We start from the raw sequence: 19,606 nt of genomic DNA, 5'->3' as shown, positions 1-19,606 counted from the left end.
TGGCTTTCAGCTTCAGGGAAACTCATATCCCTCTTCATATTGGTGGCACAGCAGTAGAAAACTTCAGCAGTTTCAAAACCGTGAGAGTGCACACCTTGCACAACCTCTCAAGGTCCCGGCACACATTCTATAAAATCAGGAAATCTCACCAATGTCTCTACTTTCAGCACATCTATACTCACGTCATTCTACAGATCCTCCATAGAGAGCATCCTAACAAGCTACATCACTGCCTGGAATGGAAAATGCACTGCAATAGACAGGGAAGCTCTATAACGAGTAGTCAGAACTGCCCATCTCATCACCGGCACCAGCCTATCAACCATCAGGGACATTTATAGAGAAAGATGCTGGAAAACGGACAGCAACATCATCAACAATCAGTAACACCCACCCTGTTCATGGACTATTAGTCCCATTCCCATCAGGGAGGAGGCTACATAGCATCCATGCCAGGACACAAAAAACTTACTTTCCTCAAGGCTGATCACTATGGACATACAATCAATGTGCTTTAGTTATCTTATTTATACTTCTTGTGTTTTTCAATTATTATTGTGTTCTTTATCGTTTTTGTGCTGCATCAGATCTAGAGTAACAATTATTTCATTTTCCTTTACACTCGTGTACTGAGAATGACATGAAACAATCATGGGCATCTCTAATAGAAAAGCTGGCCAAGAAGAGTTATCTTCTACATCGAGGGCCAGGAAACCCTCCCAGTCCATCATGAGCCATCACCTGCAAGAAATAACATGAAAGAAACAATTGTGATATATCCTGAGAAGTAGCGAGTTACAGTTGTGCCTTGTAAATTTAGCCTTCAGCCTTCTGTGACTCTTTGCCCTTACCATATTTCCCAGTGCCACCAAGATTAAAAGGAAAATGTAGAGACTAAGATTAACAAGAAGACTGGAGAGTATAAATTTTCCTCAACAACAAATTGAGATGCATGGACCCCTGGGAAAATCTTGGAACTGAAATACTGACAGAAATAATTCAGGTATAAAAGGCCAAGAAAAATTGGGAAGATATTAGTAACCCTAATTGAAATTCAGTTGGTGTAGTGAAGAAATTCAGATACAGTGGATTTTGGTTAATTTGGACACCCAGGACCAGTACATTTTGGCCCAATTAAACAGCTACTCAAATTACCCAAAATTTCTTGTAAGTAGTTTAAAAGCATAACAAAGACAAACTACTATTTAACTGAATAACAAATTATGTATTTAAATGAAATATAGAACAAGTTAGAACACTATCAATACAACTACAGTTCTATAAAACTATTGGTTCCTAATAGCATTGATGGAAGTATTCATTGCTGCCATGTTCTTTTATTTGACAGTAACTGAACAAAATCTGCACAGACACCTAGTGCAGATAATGGATGACTTTCATTGCCTTCCTGAAAAAGCCAAAGTAAAAAACACGATGATCAAAAATCACTGCTTTTTGATTCTGTGTCCATCAGCCCAAATGGACAATATAGCACAAGCACACACAACTGATGCTATTTAAGAACTGTTTGTTTCATATTGTCTAACAGCCATTTCTGACATCTGCAAGCCTCTATGATTGAAACCACTGTGAACAAAATAGTTCTGAAATGTCTTACTATTTATTTCTCACCAACCAGCAGTGACAAAAATCACTGCTTTATGAACACAAGCACACGCAACTGAAGCTATTTTAAAACGGTTCACTTTAAGCACAGTGTGGTGTCTGACAGCCACACAAGTAGCATGACTGACGCTACTTAGAAACTGTTCGGCAACAGTCTTCTGTCCCAGTTAAGTGACATAGTGTCCCAAATAAACGAAAGGGAATCCTGGCTATTTTCTCGATTAGTTTTTGTTCTCTAAAAGTGGTCTCAAATAAGCAGTTGCCCTGATTAACTGCTGGCCTAATTAACCGGAATGTACTGTATATTTAAGCAGACCCAACTACAGCAAAAATCAGAAATTGTTTATTCATTGTTATTTTGCGTTGACTCATAAAAAAACTTCTAAATTTTATTTTGCATGCAACTGACCTACCTGGTGATCACATTCATTCAAAACAACAGGAGAATCAAACAGTATGGCCAACCCATCACAGCCGCCCTCAGGCAGCCTATGAAACTGGGTCAGGCTGCAAACTTAGAGAATTTCACTTGCTTCATAGACTTTTGTCCTTGAATGACCGCATTATTTAGCACAGTAGTGTAACATAACTTAATGTACCATAAAAATAACATACAATGAAACAGTTGGAATAAATAGGTTTAGTACAATGCAAATCAATTTTAATGCATCTTACCTATTAGCTGCATGATTGTGTGTGGTAACATGGCTCAATTAAGGAGTAAAAAATAGGTTTTAAGGACTGAAAAGAAGTAATAGCATTCAACTCCATTCAGTCAAAAGATGAAATCAAATGTTAAATAATTTCAACTAAGCTCAAGTAATGTGAAATCACAAGAAATGGCATATTAATACAACTATATTATTTGTCCAAGGATCTCTCAAAGATTGCAATGTATAGATGGTTCAGGACAAAGTTACTTGAGTTTACTGGACTGTAAATGACAAATCCTCTGCTAATAAATCAACCCTAAGAAACACCATTAAGAAAAAAGAAAGCAAAAAACTGAATTCTTTAACAATGTTATAAACTTGTAATTATAGTTGAATACTCAATCTTTCATGGAGGTCAACCCATGCAAAAATACAAACGGGGTATTACCAAAATTGAAGCTTCATCTTAGATTTAAATTGCAATAAAAAGCACAAAAAATCTGGGGGGGGGAGGTTTTCAGCATAATGGAAGTATGATTGTCCGGAGGGAAGAAAGGGAGATACAATTCTGCAAACTAACAGGTGTTTTTTTTTTAATATTTTCAGATTTTAAATTGTATCTGCACAGAGTCAGAAATCAATTGTAGTTTTGTTTAAGTAATTTGAGTTCTGACAAATGCAAAATATCCAATTATTATGTTGATCCTGAATGCATTTTCAGTAAAAGGGGGAAAACTTCAGGTAACTGAGTCAGTCATTCATCACTTTAGATGCAAGTAGGCCATCGTGCGTGTTATTATTGGAACTCTGCAGCTGAAGACACCTCAGCACTGCAGTGAAATTGTCATTTCTAAGTTTTCAACTTGTCATGATAATGCAGTATTCAGTATGAAGTGAAGCTCAATACACTTTAACTGAACATCACCTTTTTCATATCGGCAGGAGGTGACAAGCAGGAAAATAAATGTATATTTCAATGTACAACACTTGGAATAATTGCCTTAAAGCTGTAAGGCAGGTAACATGAATTCAAGATACTCGTCAATTGTGACTCATTGGCATAATTCACAAGGACGTGCGTTTAATTCCTGCTCCAGAACCCCGAGCACATTCAAATCTTGGCTAATGATCAAGTGCTGAACTATCTCAGATACTACCTTTGGTGATGAGATGTTACAGTGAATACTGCATATGCCCAGTCATGCAAATCCAAAAGATTCCATGACACTATTGTTAATAATTCCCTGAACGTCCCTCACTCAACATTACTGAAACAGGGACCAAAATGTGTGGAGCCAGAAGACAAAGGGTTTGGCTCTTAATGAAGACTCTCCACCATCTCCAACAAAAGAGGAATTAAAGGAAAGGAATATAAATACTGTATGATAATTTTCAAGGTGGACAAATCCCAAAGACAAGATGGACAAGATGGAATATACCCATTAAAATAACTAAGCATTTTAGGGCTGACCAATATTTTAGAGTCCTCTATGGCTACTAGTATGGTGCTGGAGCCTTGAAGGATTTTTGAAGTGCTTTTCAAGTTAATTTATGTTTCTCTAACCAAAGGTGTTGCATAATTTGCTGAATATTTCTAATACCTCTACTTATAAGACCATAAGACATAGGAGCAGAATTAGGCAATCTGGCCCATCGAGTCTGCTCTGCCATTCAATCATGGCTGATGCTTTTTTCTATCTCCTCCTCAACCTCAGTTCCCAGCTTTGATACCATGTCCAATCAAGAACCTATCAATCTCTGCCTTAAATACACCCAACAACCTAGTCTCCACAGCTGTATGTGGCAACAAAATTCCACAAATTCACCACCCCCAAACGAAAGAAATTTCTCCGCATCTCTGTTTTGAAAGAGCACCTCTCTATCCTGAGGCTGTGCCCTCTTGTCCTAGACTCTGCCACCATAGAAAACATCTTTCTACATATACTATGTCTAGAACTTTCAACATTTGAAAGATCCCTCCTCATCCTTCTGAATTCCAGTAAGTACAGACCCAGAGTCATGAAACATTCCTTGTATTCCTGGAATCATCCTTGTGAACCTCCTCTGGAGCCTCTCCAATGCCAGCACATCTTTTCTAATATGAGGGGCCCAAAACTGTTTACAATACTCAAGATGAGGCCTCACCAGTACCTTATAATGTCTCAGCATCACATCCTTGCTCTTGTATTCTAGACCTCTTGAAATGAATGCTAATATGGCATTTGCCTTCCTCACCACCAACTCTACCTGCAAGTTAACCTTTAGGGTGTTCTGTACAAGGACTCCCAAGTTCCTTCGCATCTCAGATTTTTGGATTTTCTCCCCATTTAGAAAATTGTTCGCACATTTATTTCTACGACCAAAATGCATGATCATGCAATTTCCAACATTGTATTTCATTTGCCACTTCCTTGCCTATTCTCCTAATCTAAGTCCTTCTGCATCCTACCTGTTTCCTCAACACTACCTGCCCCTCCACCAATCCTTGTATTATCTGCAAACTTGGCAACAAAGCCACCTATTCCTTCATCTGAATCATTTATATACAGCATGAAAAGAAGTGGTCCCAACATTGAACCCTGCAGAACACCATTAGCCATTGGCAGCCAACCAGAAAAGGATCCTTTTATTCCCACTCGATGCCTCCTACCGATCAGCCAATGCTCTAACCATGTTAGTAACTTTCCTGTAATACCATGGGCTCTTGGGTTGGTATACAGTCTCATGTGTGGCACCTTGTCAAAGGCCTTCTGAAAGTCCAAATATACAACATCCACTGCATCCCCTTTATCTATCTACTTGTATAGCTCCTCAAAGAATTCCAACAGGTTCATCAGGCAGGATTTTCCCTGAAGGAAACCATGCTGACTTTGTACTATCTTGTCCTGTGTTACCAAGTACTCCATCAACTCATCCTTAACAATTGACTCTAACATCTTCCCAACACTGAGGTCAGGCTAACTGGTCTATAATTTCCTTTCAGCAGCCTTCCTCCTTTCTTAAAGAGTTGAGTAACCTTTGCAACTTTCCAGTCCTCTGGCACCATGCCAGAGTCCAATGATTTTTGAAAGATCATTTCTAATGCCACCACAATCTCTAACACTACCTCTTTCAGAACCCTAGGGTGCAGTGCATCTGATCCAGGTGACTTATGTACCTTTAGGTCTTTCAGCTTTGGAGCACTTTCTGTCTTGTAATAGTAACTGCACCCACTTCTCTTCCCTCACACCCTTCAACGTCAGGCAAATTGCTAGTGTCTTCCACAGTGAAGATTTAGTTCAACATTTTACATTTCACAGCTGCAACATTGTCAGTCACAGGGAGATTGAACATAGAAAAAGACCCTTCAGTCCTCTGAGTGATCAGTAACCATCAACCACATATCTACACTACTCTTACATTAATCCCTCTTTTCATTCACCCCACATTCTCATCACCCAACCCTCCTTGACTCTAACGCTCATCTATACACTGAGGGTAATTTACAGTGGTCAATTAACCCAGCAGCCTGCATGTCTATGAGTTGTGAGAAGAAACCCAACTGGTTACAGTGAGAATGTACAAACTCCACACAAACAGCATTCAAGACTAAATATGATCCCCAGACTCCAGTGCTGGAGGCAGCGGCTCCAGTGACTGAACCACTGGGCTGCCCTTTGCTTTTATTTTCTTTCTTCTGTCCTGTTTAATCTTTATTTACACTTCATCCTGAAGCCAACAAGTCTTCATCACCCTCTCTCAACTGGTATCACCACCTTCTTATTCTTCCCAACTTGTTCCATCTTTTTCACTTTCCTGCAAGTTAAAATGTGCTTATACTTTAATAGTTTCTGGCTCTTCAATATGAATACTCAACACTATTTTTCTGACCACAAATGCTGTCCAAACTAACAGCTCTTATGCTGGCATTTCCTTATTGTGGCCAGGTAGAGAGCATCGAGGGTGAGGATTTTTCATTGGAGTTTAGTAAGAGCCTGGAACTCACTTTATATTGCATTTTTAACCTACTTGGAAATAGATTGAGATCTGAAATGTGGATCAACCAGGTAGTTTTTGTTTCCTCTAACTGGCATAGAAAAGAGGAGCCAAGTGGCCATAAATATTCAAGATTCTCCAGTGTGCAATGGTTCTCTGATGAGTTTGATTCACCAACACAGTGCAGCTTTGCTGCTGTTACTGATGCCAATGGTAATTACAGTTTATGTTTATCTTGGCTACCACTAGCTAAATGGACCCTGTAACTGAAAATATCTATAGGTCAGGGTAATAGTAGAGGCAGATACTTTTGGGCCATTTAAGAGAATCTTATATAGGCACTTGGATGATAGAAAAATGGAGAGCTTGGGGGGGGGGGGTGTGAAAGGGTTAGGTTGATCTTGGAGTCAGCTCAATACTGTGGACCAAAAGGGCTTTTACTGTGCTGTACTGTTCTATGTTCAATGTCAAACTGCAGTAAACAGCATATTTAATCATTGTCTGTGTAGTTAAATGGAGCTTACAAGTACCATTTTATCTCCAGCATTCCCGAAACAATATTCTGGCTGAGTAACAAACAAATTGCTCCATCTTTGTGCCCAAGCAAATCCACATATTCCAATTCTGAATGGGAGCTGGCAGAAACCCTGTTCCCAGGAACTGAAGTTAAAAGATGCCAAAAACCTAGTTCTCAGAAATCCAATATTGAATGTTTATTTCTTGCAAGTGGTCAAGGGATAAATTGAGCTCATCTCCTTTAACTCACAACATACTGTCCATCTGGAGGTCTTTGATCTTAACTATCACTCCAGGTTTTATAATGTTGAACTTGGGCACAACAAGAAACACCATGAACTGCATTTGTATTCACTGCAGTTCTGTTGCTTTCCATTTCAATAATGGAATGTACATAAATTTCCAGAAAATACAATGCAAATCAGGCACAGACCCAGAATTTAGAAATACAACCTATTTCCTAGTTTCTGCTTGCACATTCTATCTTTGAACCTACTGTCGATTGAAAAAAAAAGTGATCTCTTTATGTTCTTCTTCTACATCTCTAAAATTGAAGATTCACCCAAGAATTATTGTCCCAACATTATTACAGAAATTTCCTTTTTATAGAATTTTATCCAAGTGCATGGCAATATTCCAATTGGCAAAGGATGTTACTTACTTTTCTAAAGCATGGGAAATGTGAATCAGTTTGGGATTTCGGAAATGAAGCTCTCTACCAAAAAAGCAAAAAATTCACTATGTTGTACCCATCTGTTGCTCAATGCATTTTAACAATGCCCACGAACTGCTTCATATTTTAAAGTTCCTTTGGGAAAATTATCTTGGAATTATCAGTCCAAAGAAAGTACTTTGAGGCATTTACATTCAGACCAACATTGGAGGGAAATTACATGCATACTAATAATTGGAAAAAGTACTGGGATCATTTTCAGCTGATCATTCATTTTGATGGAAACTTTCATGTTTTCCTTCGCATGAAATTATTCTAAATAATCATAAGACATTGGAAGGAATTAGGCGACTGGCCCATTAAGACTGCTCCACCTTTCCAACATGACTGATGTTAGCTGTGTGTTTAGCCCCCTCTACTCGCTTTATTCTTATGACTGTTAGGCTAAGCACAGCTCTGGTGCCATATTGATGCTTTCTGATGACACCACTGCTGTTGGCTGAATCAAAGGTGGTGACAAATCGTCACAAAATATGGGAGAGAGGTTAAAAATCTGTCTGAATGGTGCCACAGCAACAACCTCTCACTTGATGCAAGCAAGACCAAGGAGATAATTATTGACTTCAGGAGGAGGAAAAAGGAGGTCCATGAGCCAATCTTCATCTGAGAATCAGAGGTGGAAAGGGTCAGCAACTTTAAATCCTTTGGTGTTGTCATTTCAGGGGACCTGTCCTGGGTCCAGCAAGCAAGTGCCATTACGAAGAAAACACAGTAGTGTCTGAAGGCTTGGCATGTCATCTAACACTAATAAGCTTCTATAGATGTGTGGTGGAGGGGATATTGATTGGTTGCATCATGTCCTGGTTTGGAAACACCAATCCTATTGTAAGGAGAATCATATAAAAAAGTGGATATAGACCAGTCCATCATGGGTTAAGCCCATGATGAGAACATCTACATGAAACACTGTCTCAGAAAAGCAGCATCCATCGTCAAATACCCCCATATTTCTTGCTGCTGCCATCAGGAAGGTACAGAAGCCTCAGTACCCTACCAGGTTCAGGCTCTTGAACCTCAGAGAATAACCTTACTCAACTTGACTCCCCCCCATCACTGAATGGTTCCCACAACCTACGGACTCACTTTCAGCAACTCTGCATCATGTTCTCAATGTATATTGCTTAATTATTATTATTTCTCTTTTTATCTCCTTTCTTTTTGTATTTGCAGTTTATTTTGCATGTTGGTTGTTGTCCATCCTGTTGCGTGAGGTCTTTCATTAATTCTATTATGTTTCTTGTATTTACTGTGATTGTTCACAAAAAAATAAATCTCAGGGTTGTATATGGTGACATATATTTACTCTGAACTTTGATTTATTATCCCTCTCAACCCCATTCTCATGCCTTCTCCTCGCAACCTTTGACGTCCACCAGAGGCCGTCTTTTGTTATTAAGGTTTTTTTTGTAAAGAACCAGTTCATGCTGATGGTGAGCAAGTAGTCCCACAGCAAAGCACTGGCTAGCTGCAGTATGCCTAGCAAAGTTCTCCAATGTTCTAAGCCTGCAAACTGCAATACCAAAGTTCAGAACAAGCTGAGGTCAGATTGCCACATGTTTGACCTCCCGCTCTGCCATTGGATTTGGCACCAAGTCTAGCGCCAACTGAACAATACACACATGCAATGTCATTGCAATCATCTCAACAAGTCACTGGCAGGCACAAGGATAAATGCCCTCTTCTTATTGTTACCATCAGGAAGGAGATATAGAAGCCTGAAGGCACACACTCAGCAATTCAGATACAGCACCTTCCCCTCTGCCATCTGATTTCTAAATGGACATTGAACCTATGAACTCTACCTCACTTTTTTTTGTTTTTATATTATTTCTGATTTTACACAATTTTTAATTTAACTATTTAATATAACATACCACAATTGATTTATTTACTTATTCTTCTCTCTACATCATATATTGCAATGTACTGCTGCCACTAAGTTAACAAATTTCACAACATATGCCAGTGAAATTAAACCTGATTCTTAAGTGTTTTTAAAACTTTGCTTAATTTATTATTGCTTTAAATAATATAACATGCTTAATAATAATTTACTATTCTCAATTCTGTTTTAAATTTAAATGATTTCAATAGGTGTCTTTGATCATCAGAAATGATCAATAGTCTCTGAACATCAGAAGCATTTGGAAATGATAGAAAAGTCCTGCTGACAACATGTGCTCTTCAGGGAATGTTCCAGCAGGATGCAGAGCTACTAAAGGTAAGCAATGTAGGCATTGCATGAGAGACAAACACAAAGTACAGGCTGGGCCCAACAGGATCCATCTCAATACATTTCCCATTCGTCAAGTAGAAATTCGATTATTTTGAATTATAAAGCAAAGCAGAAACTTGTTCCTTTAAATGGATAATAGTCACACTTCCACAAATCACTGTCAATTACTGTGCTAATTACCTATTGCAGATACACATTTTGAAATCAGTGAAGAATTACGCCACAGATCAACATAGCTCATCACTTTCAACAAGATGAGTGAATGTGGATGCATAACTTACTTAGCACAATATCACCAGCTGCATGAAATAGATATTTTTCTTTGCATCTTTAACGGAGATAGCAGAAGCAGTTTATAAATGCATTTTTGCAGAAAATATTTAAATTGACTATGTTATGAATAATAATGTATTGAGCACCTGAGGTTAAATAGCAGTAAACAAATACATCACAGTCTCAATTAGAACAACAATATACATATTTGGTGAACAATTAAAGACAAACATAGATTGTAGCATGAAATTCAGTGCAGGTTTCTGCCTACATGCAATGCTTTCAGTAAGATGAAAAATAACACGGACAAAAAGGTTGAGCACCCCTTACCTGAAATCCCAAAATGCAAAACCTTCAAAATCTGAGATTGCTTTTGAGTGCTGACATGATGTCACAAATGGAAAATTCCAGAAGGCGCTGGGAAGGTTCTCAGGCCTGCACAGATCTCTGTGCACCACAGACAGTTCTGAGAACTCTCCTCACATACGTGATAAACAGAGGTTAATAAAAAAAGAGAAAAACATTGCAAAAAAAAAATGATCTCGAACACGTATTGAAAGAGTGGATTTGTCAGCAGAGTGAACTTATGTCGCTTAACGGTATGCTGGCCACGAAACAAGCAAAGATCTATCACGGCGAACTGTAAATTGAAGGTAATTGTTAATATTCAGGAGATTGGTTGCAGAAATTTAAGAAGAGGCGTGGCATACATTTTTAAAGATTTATGGTGATAAAGCATCTGCTGATCACAAAGCAGCAGAGAAATTCATTGATGAGTTTGCCAAGATCACGGCTGATGAAAATCTAACACCCTAAACAGCTGCATCATGACAACGTGTGATGAACAAGTGTAAAACAACGACTGCTTACCAGTAGCACATAAATTCAGGCGGAAGTAATGGTAATCCCAAGCTATCTCATTATACCTTCCAAAAATCCAAAATCTGAACTACATCCAGCCCTAAGCATTTTGGGATAAGAGGTACTCAATCTGTATTACATAAATCACTTAACAAGTCATATTGGGGAAGAAAAACAGAAAATTTTGTTTTTTAAACAACAGAAATGCTGTTTAAATGACTCCTCCGTATATCTTGTATATCTAAAAATGCTAATTCTGTCTTAAGTATTGAAGATGGAGTTAAAAAAAATCACAACTTCAGGCACAAGACAGATTTTTCTCATAATGTGGTCTCGTGTTCCATTCTAAAAATCATGGCCTGAGATCAACCCTGCCCTTGGCAGCCGCCTATATAATATATGCATGCTCTCCTTTGACAGCATGGGAGTCCTCCAGGTGCTCTGGGTTCCTATCACGTCACAAAGACGCATAGGTTAATGGGTTGATTGGCCATTGTACACTATCACTGGCATGTAAGTGCTAGGATCTTGACAAGGATATGGAAGAAAAAAATTGGAATTAATGGAGGGCTAATGTAAATGGGTAGTGGATACTGTGGTCCATTTTCATGCTGTATCTCTCCATGAATGTGATAATAATTTGGCTATAATATTGGTACACTTCACTAATCTACTATACAAAGTAAATAGATTTTGAGTGTTATAGTTCTTTATATGCAGGATCATAGCAACACTGGAAAGATCCATTTAGAATTAATTCTGAGCTTACCTTAGGAAGAATTTGCTACATCCTTTGGAAAAAAGCAAGTTTTTTTTTGCTTTCATTGTTCCTACTATAGTGCCAAGAGGGTATTGAGGGATACTGGCCCAGTGCCAAGAAAAGAATGAAATATACATTCAAGACAGGAAGGCCATGATAGTAATGGAATTCTCATGCAATTCTTCCACTTCAACTGCATGACAAAAATCATGGGAGCAAGAGATAATGAGTGGCCTTGGGGAGTTAAATGAAATTAGAACCATCAGCAGAATGCAGTAACTTCCATCAAATTCAATGACAGGTTTCCAGTGATGTTGAGATTTAATTATGCAGGTAGATAAGATTATTCCAACACACCAATGTGAATCCTGTAGTGATCAATCTGCACCTGTACTGACCTCAAAGATAACATGCTAATATGCTATAATAGCAGGAATTCAGTGTGGTTGATGCTGATTGAAATGTTTTTCAATGTTCGTCGACAGCCGGGTCAATCTGTCTGTGAACTTCGTCGGTTGCCGCCATACGCTCCAGTATTTGCTTTTTTTAGCTTTACGTTCTCCTGCACAGGAGCCAACAGCTGTCCGTCGTTTTAAGTTTTTCTAGTTTGTAACTATGCAAACGCGCACTTTTACAGTGAGATTCGACACCAAACACGTCGCTTGTTTTCGGTAGATGTGTCCTGCACATGCGCAGGAGGAGGAGATTCACTGAAATCTCCGTTTCAGTGTGGATAGAGATATTTTCAAAAACGCATAGTGTGGACACCTATCATTTTTACTCGAAACCGACGTTTTCAAAACTATCCGGTCTAGTGTGGATGTAGCCTTAATTAAGGCAGTGTTTACCTGCCATTCGTTCAGCTAATCTCTGACATCATCCAGATCCTGGACACAATCATGGTCTGCAGTATTTTTGAAGACCAGAGAATGAACATTCTCACCTGCTTCAAAAGGTGAAGCAGGATTAAAACCTGCTTTAATCATATTGATACCCAGGAGCAGGGTGAACGACCTCAACAATTACCGCCCAGTAACATTCACCTCTACTGTGATGAAGTGTTTTGGTGGTGGCTAGAGATAACTCCTGCCTGAGCAAGGACATAGATCTGCTGCAATTTGCTTACTGACGCAACAGGTCTACAGCACACAAGATCTCATAGGCTCTCCACTCAGCTTTGGAGAAGCTTGATATCTGTAAAACCTACATTAGGCTGCTGGTTGTAGTTTACAGCTTGCCCTTTGAACACCTTCCTCTCTCTAATCAACTTTTTAAAGCTGGTCCTCTGTACCTCCCTCTGCAACTGGGTCCTTAACTTCCTTATGACAGATCACAGTCAGTGCAGATCAGTAATATATCCCCCTCGCTGACGATCAGCACACACGCACCTCAAGGATGCATGCTTAGATGACAGCTTCACTCTGTCTACCCTTGTGACTGAGGCTAGGAATAGCTAAAATGGCATCTGTAATTTGCTGATGGCACCACTGTAGAATCTCAGATGACAATGAAGAAGCATCCAGGAGAGAGACAGGTTGATTATTATTTGAGTGACTTCACAGCAACCTCGTACTCAGTGTCAGCAAGACAAAGGAACCGTGTCTGGGCTTCAACAAGAGCAAGTCAGGAGAACACACACCAGTCCTCCTTGAGGAGTCAGCAGCGGAAAGGATGAGCAGCTTCAAGCTCCTGGGTGTTAATATAAGGATCCATCCTGGGCCCCAGCACATTGATGGACTAATGAAGAAGACGCACCAGCGGCTCTACTTTGTTAGGAGTTTAAGGTGATTTGGTACGTCAACAAAGACCTGCAAATGTCTACAAATGTACAGTGGACAGCATTCTAACTGGCTGCATCATAGGCTGAAGTGGAGGCTCCACTGCAAGAGGCTTCAGAGGGTTGAGAATCAGCCAGTTCTACCACAGGCACAACCCTCCCCATTATCAAGAACATCTTCAAGTTGGGAAGGTCTTGACCATGACGGAACTGGCAACAATTTTAAGCAAAAAAAAAAGAAAAAACAAATCACTTCCACCTGTAATGTTTTAAGCATGGCCGCAGTGCTCTTATATGCTACAAAGTGCCCGTCTCCAAAAGTAAACAAATCGTAATATAATCTCCCTCAGAATATTCCAGAGCTCTGCAAGTTTTCAGAAGGCATTGCACGAAGGATTTATTCACACCATCAACTATGAGGGATTCAGGAAAAAGCATCTCAGAATGGACAAGGTAAACATCAGGTTTTTGCCTGTTCCTTTGTGGCTGTCTTCAGTCAAGGCTCTGACACAAATATTTTGTGTTTTGTGGTGAACTATTAAGCAGTCATACGGGCCAGTTATTGACCACGCTGTAGAGATAAGCAAAACACAATATTTGAGCCAAGTTATACTCAAAAGTTGCCAAAATCAAATCAGCTTTGATCTTACTAAATGGTGGAGCAGGCTCAAGGGGCTGTATGACAGACTCTGCCTCTTATTTTTAATGTTCTTATTAATTCAACTTTGAGAGATTTTCAAATAAGACTGCCACTCACAATGAAACTCGAGTCAAATGGCATATTAGCTTTACCATGCTATCATCCAATAACAGCCTCAAGTTGCCTCTCAAGAGAACTGAAATACCAGCAACTAACAAAAGAGCCCAAGGCAGAGATACTATCCAATTATACAAAAGCAAGCCAAATTTTCATTCATCAGGCCACCAAATCTTCTATTTTCTGCATTTTGGCATAATCACTTTCAGAAATCTAATGCAGCATCATATATTGTCACATCTACAAGCAGCACAGGGCATAACATTTCAACCTCAGTGAAGAACACCTGCAGAAATGGTTTTGCATTGGAAGTTCCATGTGCAAACCAGTCTAATCCTTGCCAAAGATGTGGGAACGAATATAAGAAAATGATGCTAATTTTGAGAACAGTTCAAAGTTCAAAATTTCAAAGTAAATTTATTACTGAAGCACATATGTCACCATTTGCAACCCTGAGATTCAATTTCTTGCAGGCATTTACAGTAAATCCTAGAATCAATGAAAAACCGAACCTAGCAGTATGAACAAACAACCAATGTGCAAAAGATAACAAACTGTGCAAATTTCATAGGACTAAGAATAATAATAACAACAATAATAAAGCAATAAATATCAAGAACATGAGATGAAGAGTCCATGAAAATAAGTCCGTAGGTTGGAGATACAGATCAATGGTGGGGCGAACGAAGTAGAGGGAAGTTATCCCCACTGGTCAAGAGCCTGATGATTGAGAGGTAATAACTGTTCCAGGACTTGGTGGTGTCAGTCCTGAGACTCCTGTACCTTCTTCCTGATAGCAGCAGTGAGAAGAAAGTATGGCCTGGATTGTGGGGGTCATTGGTGACAGATGCTGCCTTCCAACAACAGCCGGTGATATCTTGAAATGTAATCACTTTTACAATGAAGTACAGTACATTAACTTCCGTCACTGAAGAGAGATGAGCTCTGACGCTTGAATAAGTATTCCTGCTAAATTTCATGCAAGCTCATGTAGATGTGCTCAAGGGTGGGGAGGGCTTTACCCACGATAGACTGGGTGGCGTCCATCATTTTTCGTGTTTCCATACCAGACCGTGATGCAGCCAGTCAATATACCCTCTACCAAACATCTATAGAAGTCTGTCAAAGTTTTAGATGTCATGCTGAATCTTCGTGAGTGTCTAAGGATGTAGTCACCGCTTGCTTTCTCCATAAAGACACTTGCGTGCTAAGCCCAGGACAGGTCCTCTGAAGTGATCCTCTGAAGTTCAGCCCAGGGAGATCAGAGTGCAACTCACTGCGACCAACCCTAACTCTCACCTGAATTCTGCTCAGGTACCTGGACTACCACTGCATGGACACTGAGGGATCGGCCATTTCCTGCTTCCTAATTCACAGCCCAAGTTGCTTCTTCAACCAATGCAGCAGCTGCAGCAATGGCAAATACGGTTTGCATTACAACTAATGTAATTGCTTTGGGCCCTGCATTCTTCATGTACAGGGATTCTGTAACCACAAAGTCATATTTGCATGATCATTCTATGAACTGATTTTACACCTCAATTTAAATCATAGCACATTAAATATTCACAACTGAATTTCTAGGCTACAATATATTTTTAATAGATGAAGGTAAAAATTACACATTACCAAATAGAAGGCACACTGAAAAAACTCGTAATGCATCTAATGTATGGCACGCATCATTTTGTTACAGGTGACCAAGTATTCAGAGAAATCAAGACCCAACTATACGTTGGTATCTAACGCTATGCAAATACAACAGCAAGCCTTAGTAAGAGTTAAAGTGGCAGACAGAATATGCACAATATTCATACAATTTTAAATAATTTACATATGTGAAATAAGACCCTACTATCCAAATCCGGTGTCTGAGCTTGCATGAAATTTAGCAGGAATATTTATTCAAGTGTCGGAGCTCATCTCTTTTCTGCGGCTAAAGTTACTGTACTTCGTTGTAAAAGTGATTACGTTTCAAGATGATATCACTGGCTTGAAAGTGCCTTGATTAATCTTGACATTGCAAAGGATGCTATCAGCAAAAAGGCTTTTTTTGCTCACATCTTCCATTTGCCATGGATGCAATGCATCTTATCAAAAGATTGCCTTTCATAGTGCATTTCAATTAAAGTTATAACCTATCCTCAACAGAGAAAAAAATCTGTAAATCCTTGAACTTTCTAAGAATTAGATTTTCTCAAAAAACAGAATTATCCAACAGAAAAGGCAATTAGACAAATTTAATTGCACTTATTCTTTGATATCTGCTGATTTATTATCCATGGACCTGCATACTTGCAAGGTCAGCCCCAGATCGCATCTCGAATTCTTTCTAATAAGTATCGTTATAAACACGTACACGTGGAGGAATCAGTCATTGTCAGAATAAGTATGGTGATCGGATTTCAGACCACTTGTGTCAAGTGGCTTCCTGCTGTGTGCTGTTCTAACAGACAGCAGCTTTCATCTATACAGCTATCTTATGATTTCAAAAAGTATCACTCCTTTTAAATTTCCATGGAAGCATATTATTAGCTAGTATTATTTTCTTTAAGGTATTTAAACACATTTGAATACTTCACACTTTACTATGTCTACTTATGCAATTTTTTTTAAGGAAAATATAGTGTAAGTTTACATTTACTTGGGAGGAAAGGAGTATTGAATAAAATTTAGAGGGCCTTAGTGGTAACTACATTCCCCTATCTATCCTGGATGAGGATTCATCACCTTCTTAAATGTAATTAACTAATGGACCAATCAAGAATCTTTACATTTTCCAACCTGACAAAGAAAATGCGGCAGTACCATTCTATGTCAAGTTCAATTTCTCTTTATTGTCATTCAACTGTAAACATGTACACCATCAAATGAAACAACATTCCTCTGGACAAAGGTGCACAACACAATACATATAACTCACACACAACACATAATAATATTACTATAAATAAATTAACAAATAATACAAATAAAAATACAAATACAAATAAACAATACAAATTAAAAAGTATAACACCACTGGCATTTTATACATGATGAGATTCATATGTGGCGGCAGAGAGTTCAGTAGTCTTATAGTCTGATGTACATCCTATCATGTACATCCTGCCTGATGGTAGGGGGTCAAAGAGATTGGAATTACATCATATTTTCATACAACAATAAGTAAATTAAATGGAAACTTCCTATCAAAAGCAATATATCCATTTTAAAACTTCTTGATCTCTACATAGTTCATTAAATGCTTTAACAATTATGAATATGGATTTGCCTTCTTAGATCTTAGATGCAAGTTAATAATTCCACATTTGAAACATTATCTAGCATTTACCCATGGCCAAATAACCAGTGCAATCTTAATGCTGCTTTCTCTACCATGGGTGCCTGCTGCATCATATCCAGCCCATTGAAATCTAAAGAATTATCACCATCAATACAAGCAATTTTACAAGCAGAAATTGTTGTTCAAAATCATAACTTGTGTATAATTAACAAACAGATAGCTTTTATAAATACCTTTCCAAAGCTCCCTTTCCCAATTGCACGCAGTATTTGAAAGTGGTCAAAATTCACTGCAAAAGAAGAAATAAATTATTTGAATAGCATTATAATCACAGTTGTAGCACTATTCTCATGCCAAAATATCAATTCCACATTTCTGTAATCCAGAACTCTCTCTCTTGCAGCACTGGAGAAATTACATCACTAGTTAAATTGGTCAATGGTACTGGAAGAGTTAATAACTCTTATGTATATAATTGCAGTCACATTAACTCTACCCACTTTTCAACTGTAGTATGAATATTCCAAGACCTTTATATATTCAAGTTGAGCGTGTGCCAGTAAGGCACTCAGTTTCCAGCAGAATTACTCTTTACTGTAACAGATAGATTGAAGGTATTAGTTTCTTTAACCACCTCCTTTCACATTTCCTGAACATGTGCACTGCGTTTTCTGGCATCATGTATTAAATAAAATAATTAGTCATTAACCACAGGAAATAAAAGACAAAGAGGATGCTTATATCAGGTGAAGCAATTCTAGGGATATTAGTAATTCAATAACACTGCTACATTACAATAGAGAAGATTTGTAAATTTAACAGAGACATAAAACATTGTAATATAACATTGATTAAATTTATGCAAAATCTTTAAAATAAGGAGGAATAGTTCTAGCCTTTCCAACAAGTTGCATTATATTTGAAATACTTCCCCTATTTCACAAACTGATTAAAAGTCACACTTGTTCAAGTTTGACAAATGAATTAATATAGAATTATTCTAGCAATCCAATGGGCAAGAATCAGTGCAAAATGGGATTGGTAAGATGCTCTTTGAAGAGTATAAAGATTTTCTCTGAGAATGAGACTGATAAATGGACAAAGTAATTTTGACATAATATACAGTGTAATAGCCTACCTGTAGTATCACACAATGCGTTTTGAAAATGCAAATATCTATACATATTTGTAAAACCTATTTTAAATTACACAATTTGTTTTTAAAGCATTGTATAGTTTAAATGGAAACATCTACTTCTTTGGCAAGGATATTGATTCATAATGGGTGAGGCAGTCAGATATTACTTTGGTAAATTCACATTCCTACCTTCCAGCTTATGAAAAGTGAATCAATGCATCTGGAAACAGCAAACAGTGGAGATACAAAAACATGGAATTGTCTAAGCACCATTATAATCAATTCTCTTTCCAACACAGTTCTACTTCTGTACTCAAATCCTCCAGCATTAAGGTCAACATACAACTTGCTCTCAGAATTACTATTCTGCGCCTGTATGTCTACATGAATGATTAAAACGTTAATATATGTAAGAACAATTAAGTTTCTAAATTTTGTGTCAGATTTTAAAGATATAGGATCAAAAGTGATAAAGACTTCAATTTTGGGAAAGATGTTTTATTTCCTGATCTCGCAAGCAACCTGCACCGTCAGCACAATGACATTCCAAGAGATGAAATTCTGGCACTGCTATTTAATGATGCACAAATGCAATTTGAAAGTGTTGTGGAGCTGGCAATCAAGGGAAATAAGAGGGAAAATGGAGTCAAGCAGGACAAAGGTTTTGTTGCAGCTCTTTAATTTTCACTGACTCTGCAGCTAGGGTCAATGAGCAGTCGAAGAAAACTCCAGAAAACCTCATAGCAGGAATGCTGAGGACAATAATGGGAGTCGATTGCACCATACGCCTCATACAAAGCTGAAAGCAGGGAAGCTGAGCTGGCTGAAAGAAGCAAATGTGCGAGCATTGACACATTTGGTTACATCCTATTATGCACATCACACCACCGACCTCATCCTTGATGTACACCAAGTGCATCATTCTTTACATCATGTTAGCCTACATCTGTTCCCTGTGTTCCCTTTGCTAACTTTCTCATATCCCCATCTCTCCATCGACCACTGCACTCCATCA

The 19,606-nt window shown here is 38.3% G+C and overlaps 1 protein-coding gene across 5 annotated transcripts in view; it reads right to left on the bottom strand.

Annotated features, from left to right (window-relative positions):
- Window positions 1-19,606, bottom strand: part of LOC140715402 (serine/threonine-protein kinase 32C) — a 269,903-nt gene that overhangs the window by 137,239 nt on the left and 113,058 nt on the right. For 4 of the 5 annotated variants that reach the window (XM_073027533.1, XM_073027536.1, XM_073027537.1 and 1 more), the window contains exon 2: window positions 17,687-17,742. The exons of the other annotated variant lie outside the window; for it this stretch is intronic. In XM_073027533.1, the coding sequence (XP_072883634.1) occupies window positions 17,687-17,742 (56 nt within the window). The remainder of the gene's footprint in view (window positions 1-17,686; window positions 17,743-19,606) is intronic. 5 annotated transcript variants of the gene reach the window in all.

The sequence above is a fragment of the Hemitrygon akajei genome, chromosome 23, assembly GCF_048418815.1.
Source record: "Hemitrygon akajei chromosome 23, sHemAka1.3, whole genome shotgun sequence".
In the NCBI taxonomy this organism is placed as follows: Eukaryota; Metazoa; Chordata; class Chondrichthyes; order Myliobatiformes; family Dasyatidae; genus Hemitrygon; species Hemitrygon akajei.
Note: the sequence above shows the minus strand (reverse complement) of the source record. Positions and strands in the feature narration are given on the sequence as shown.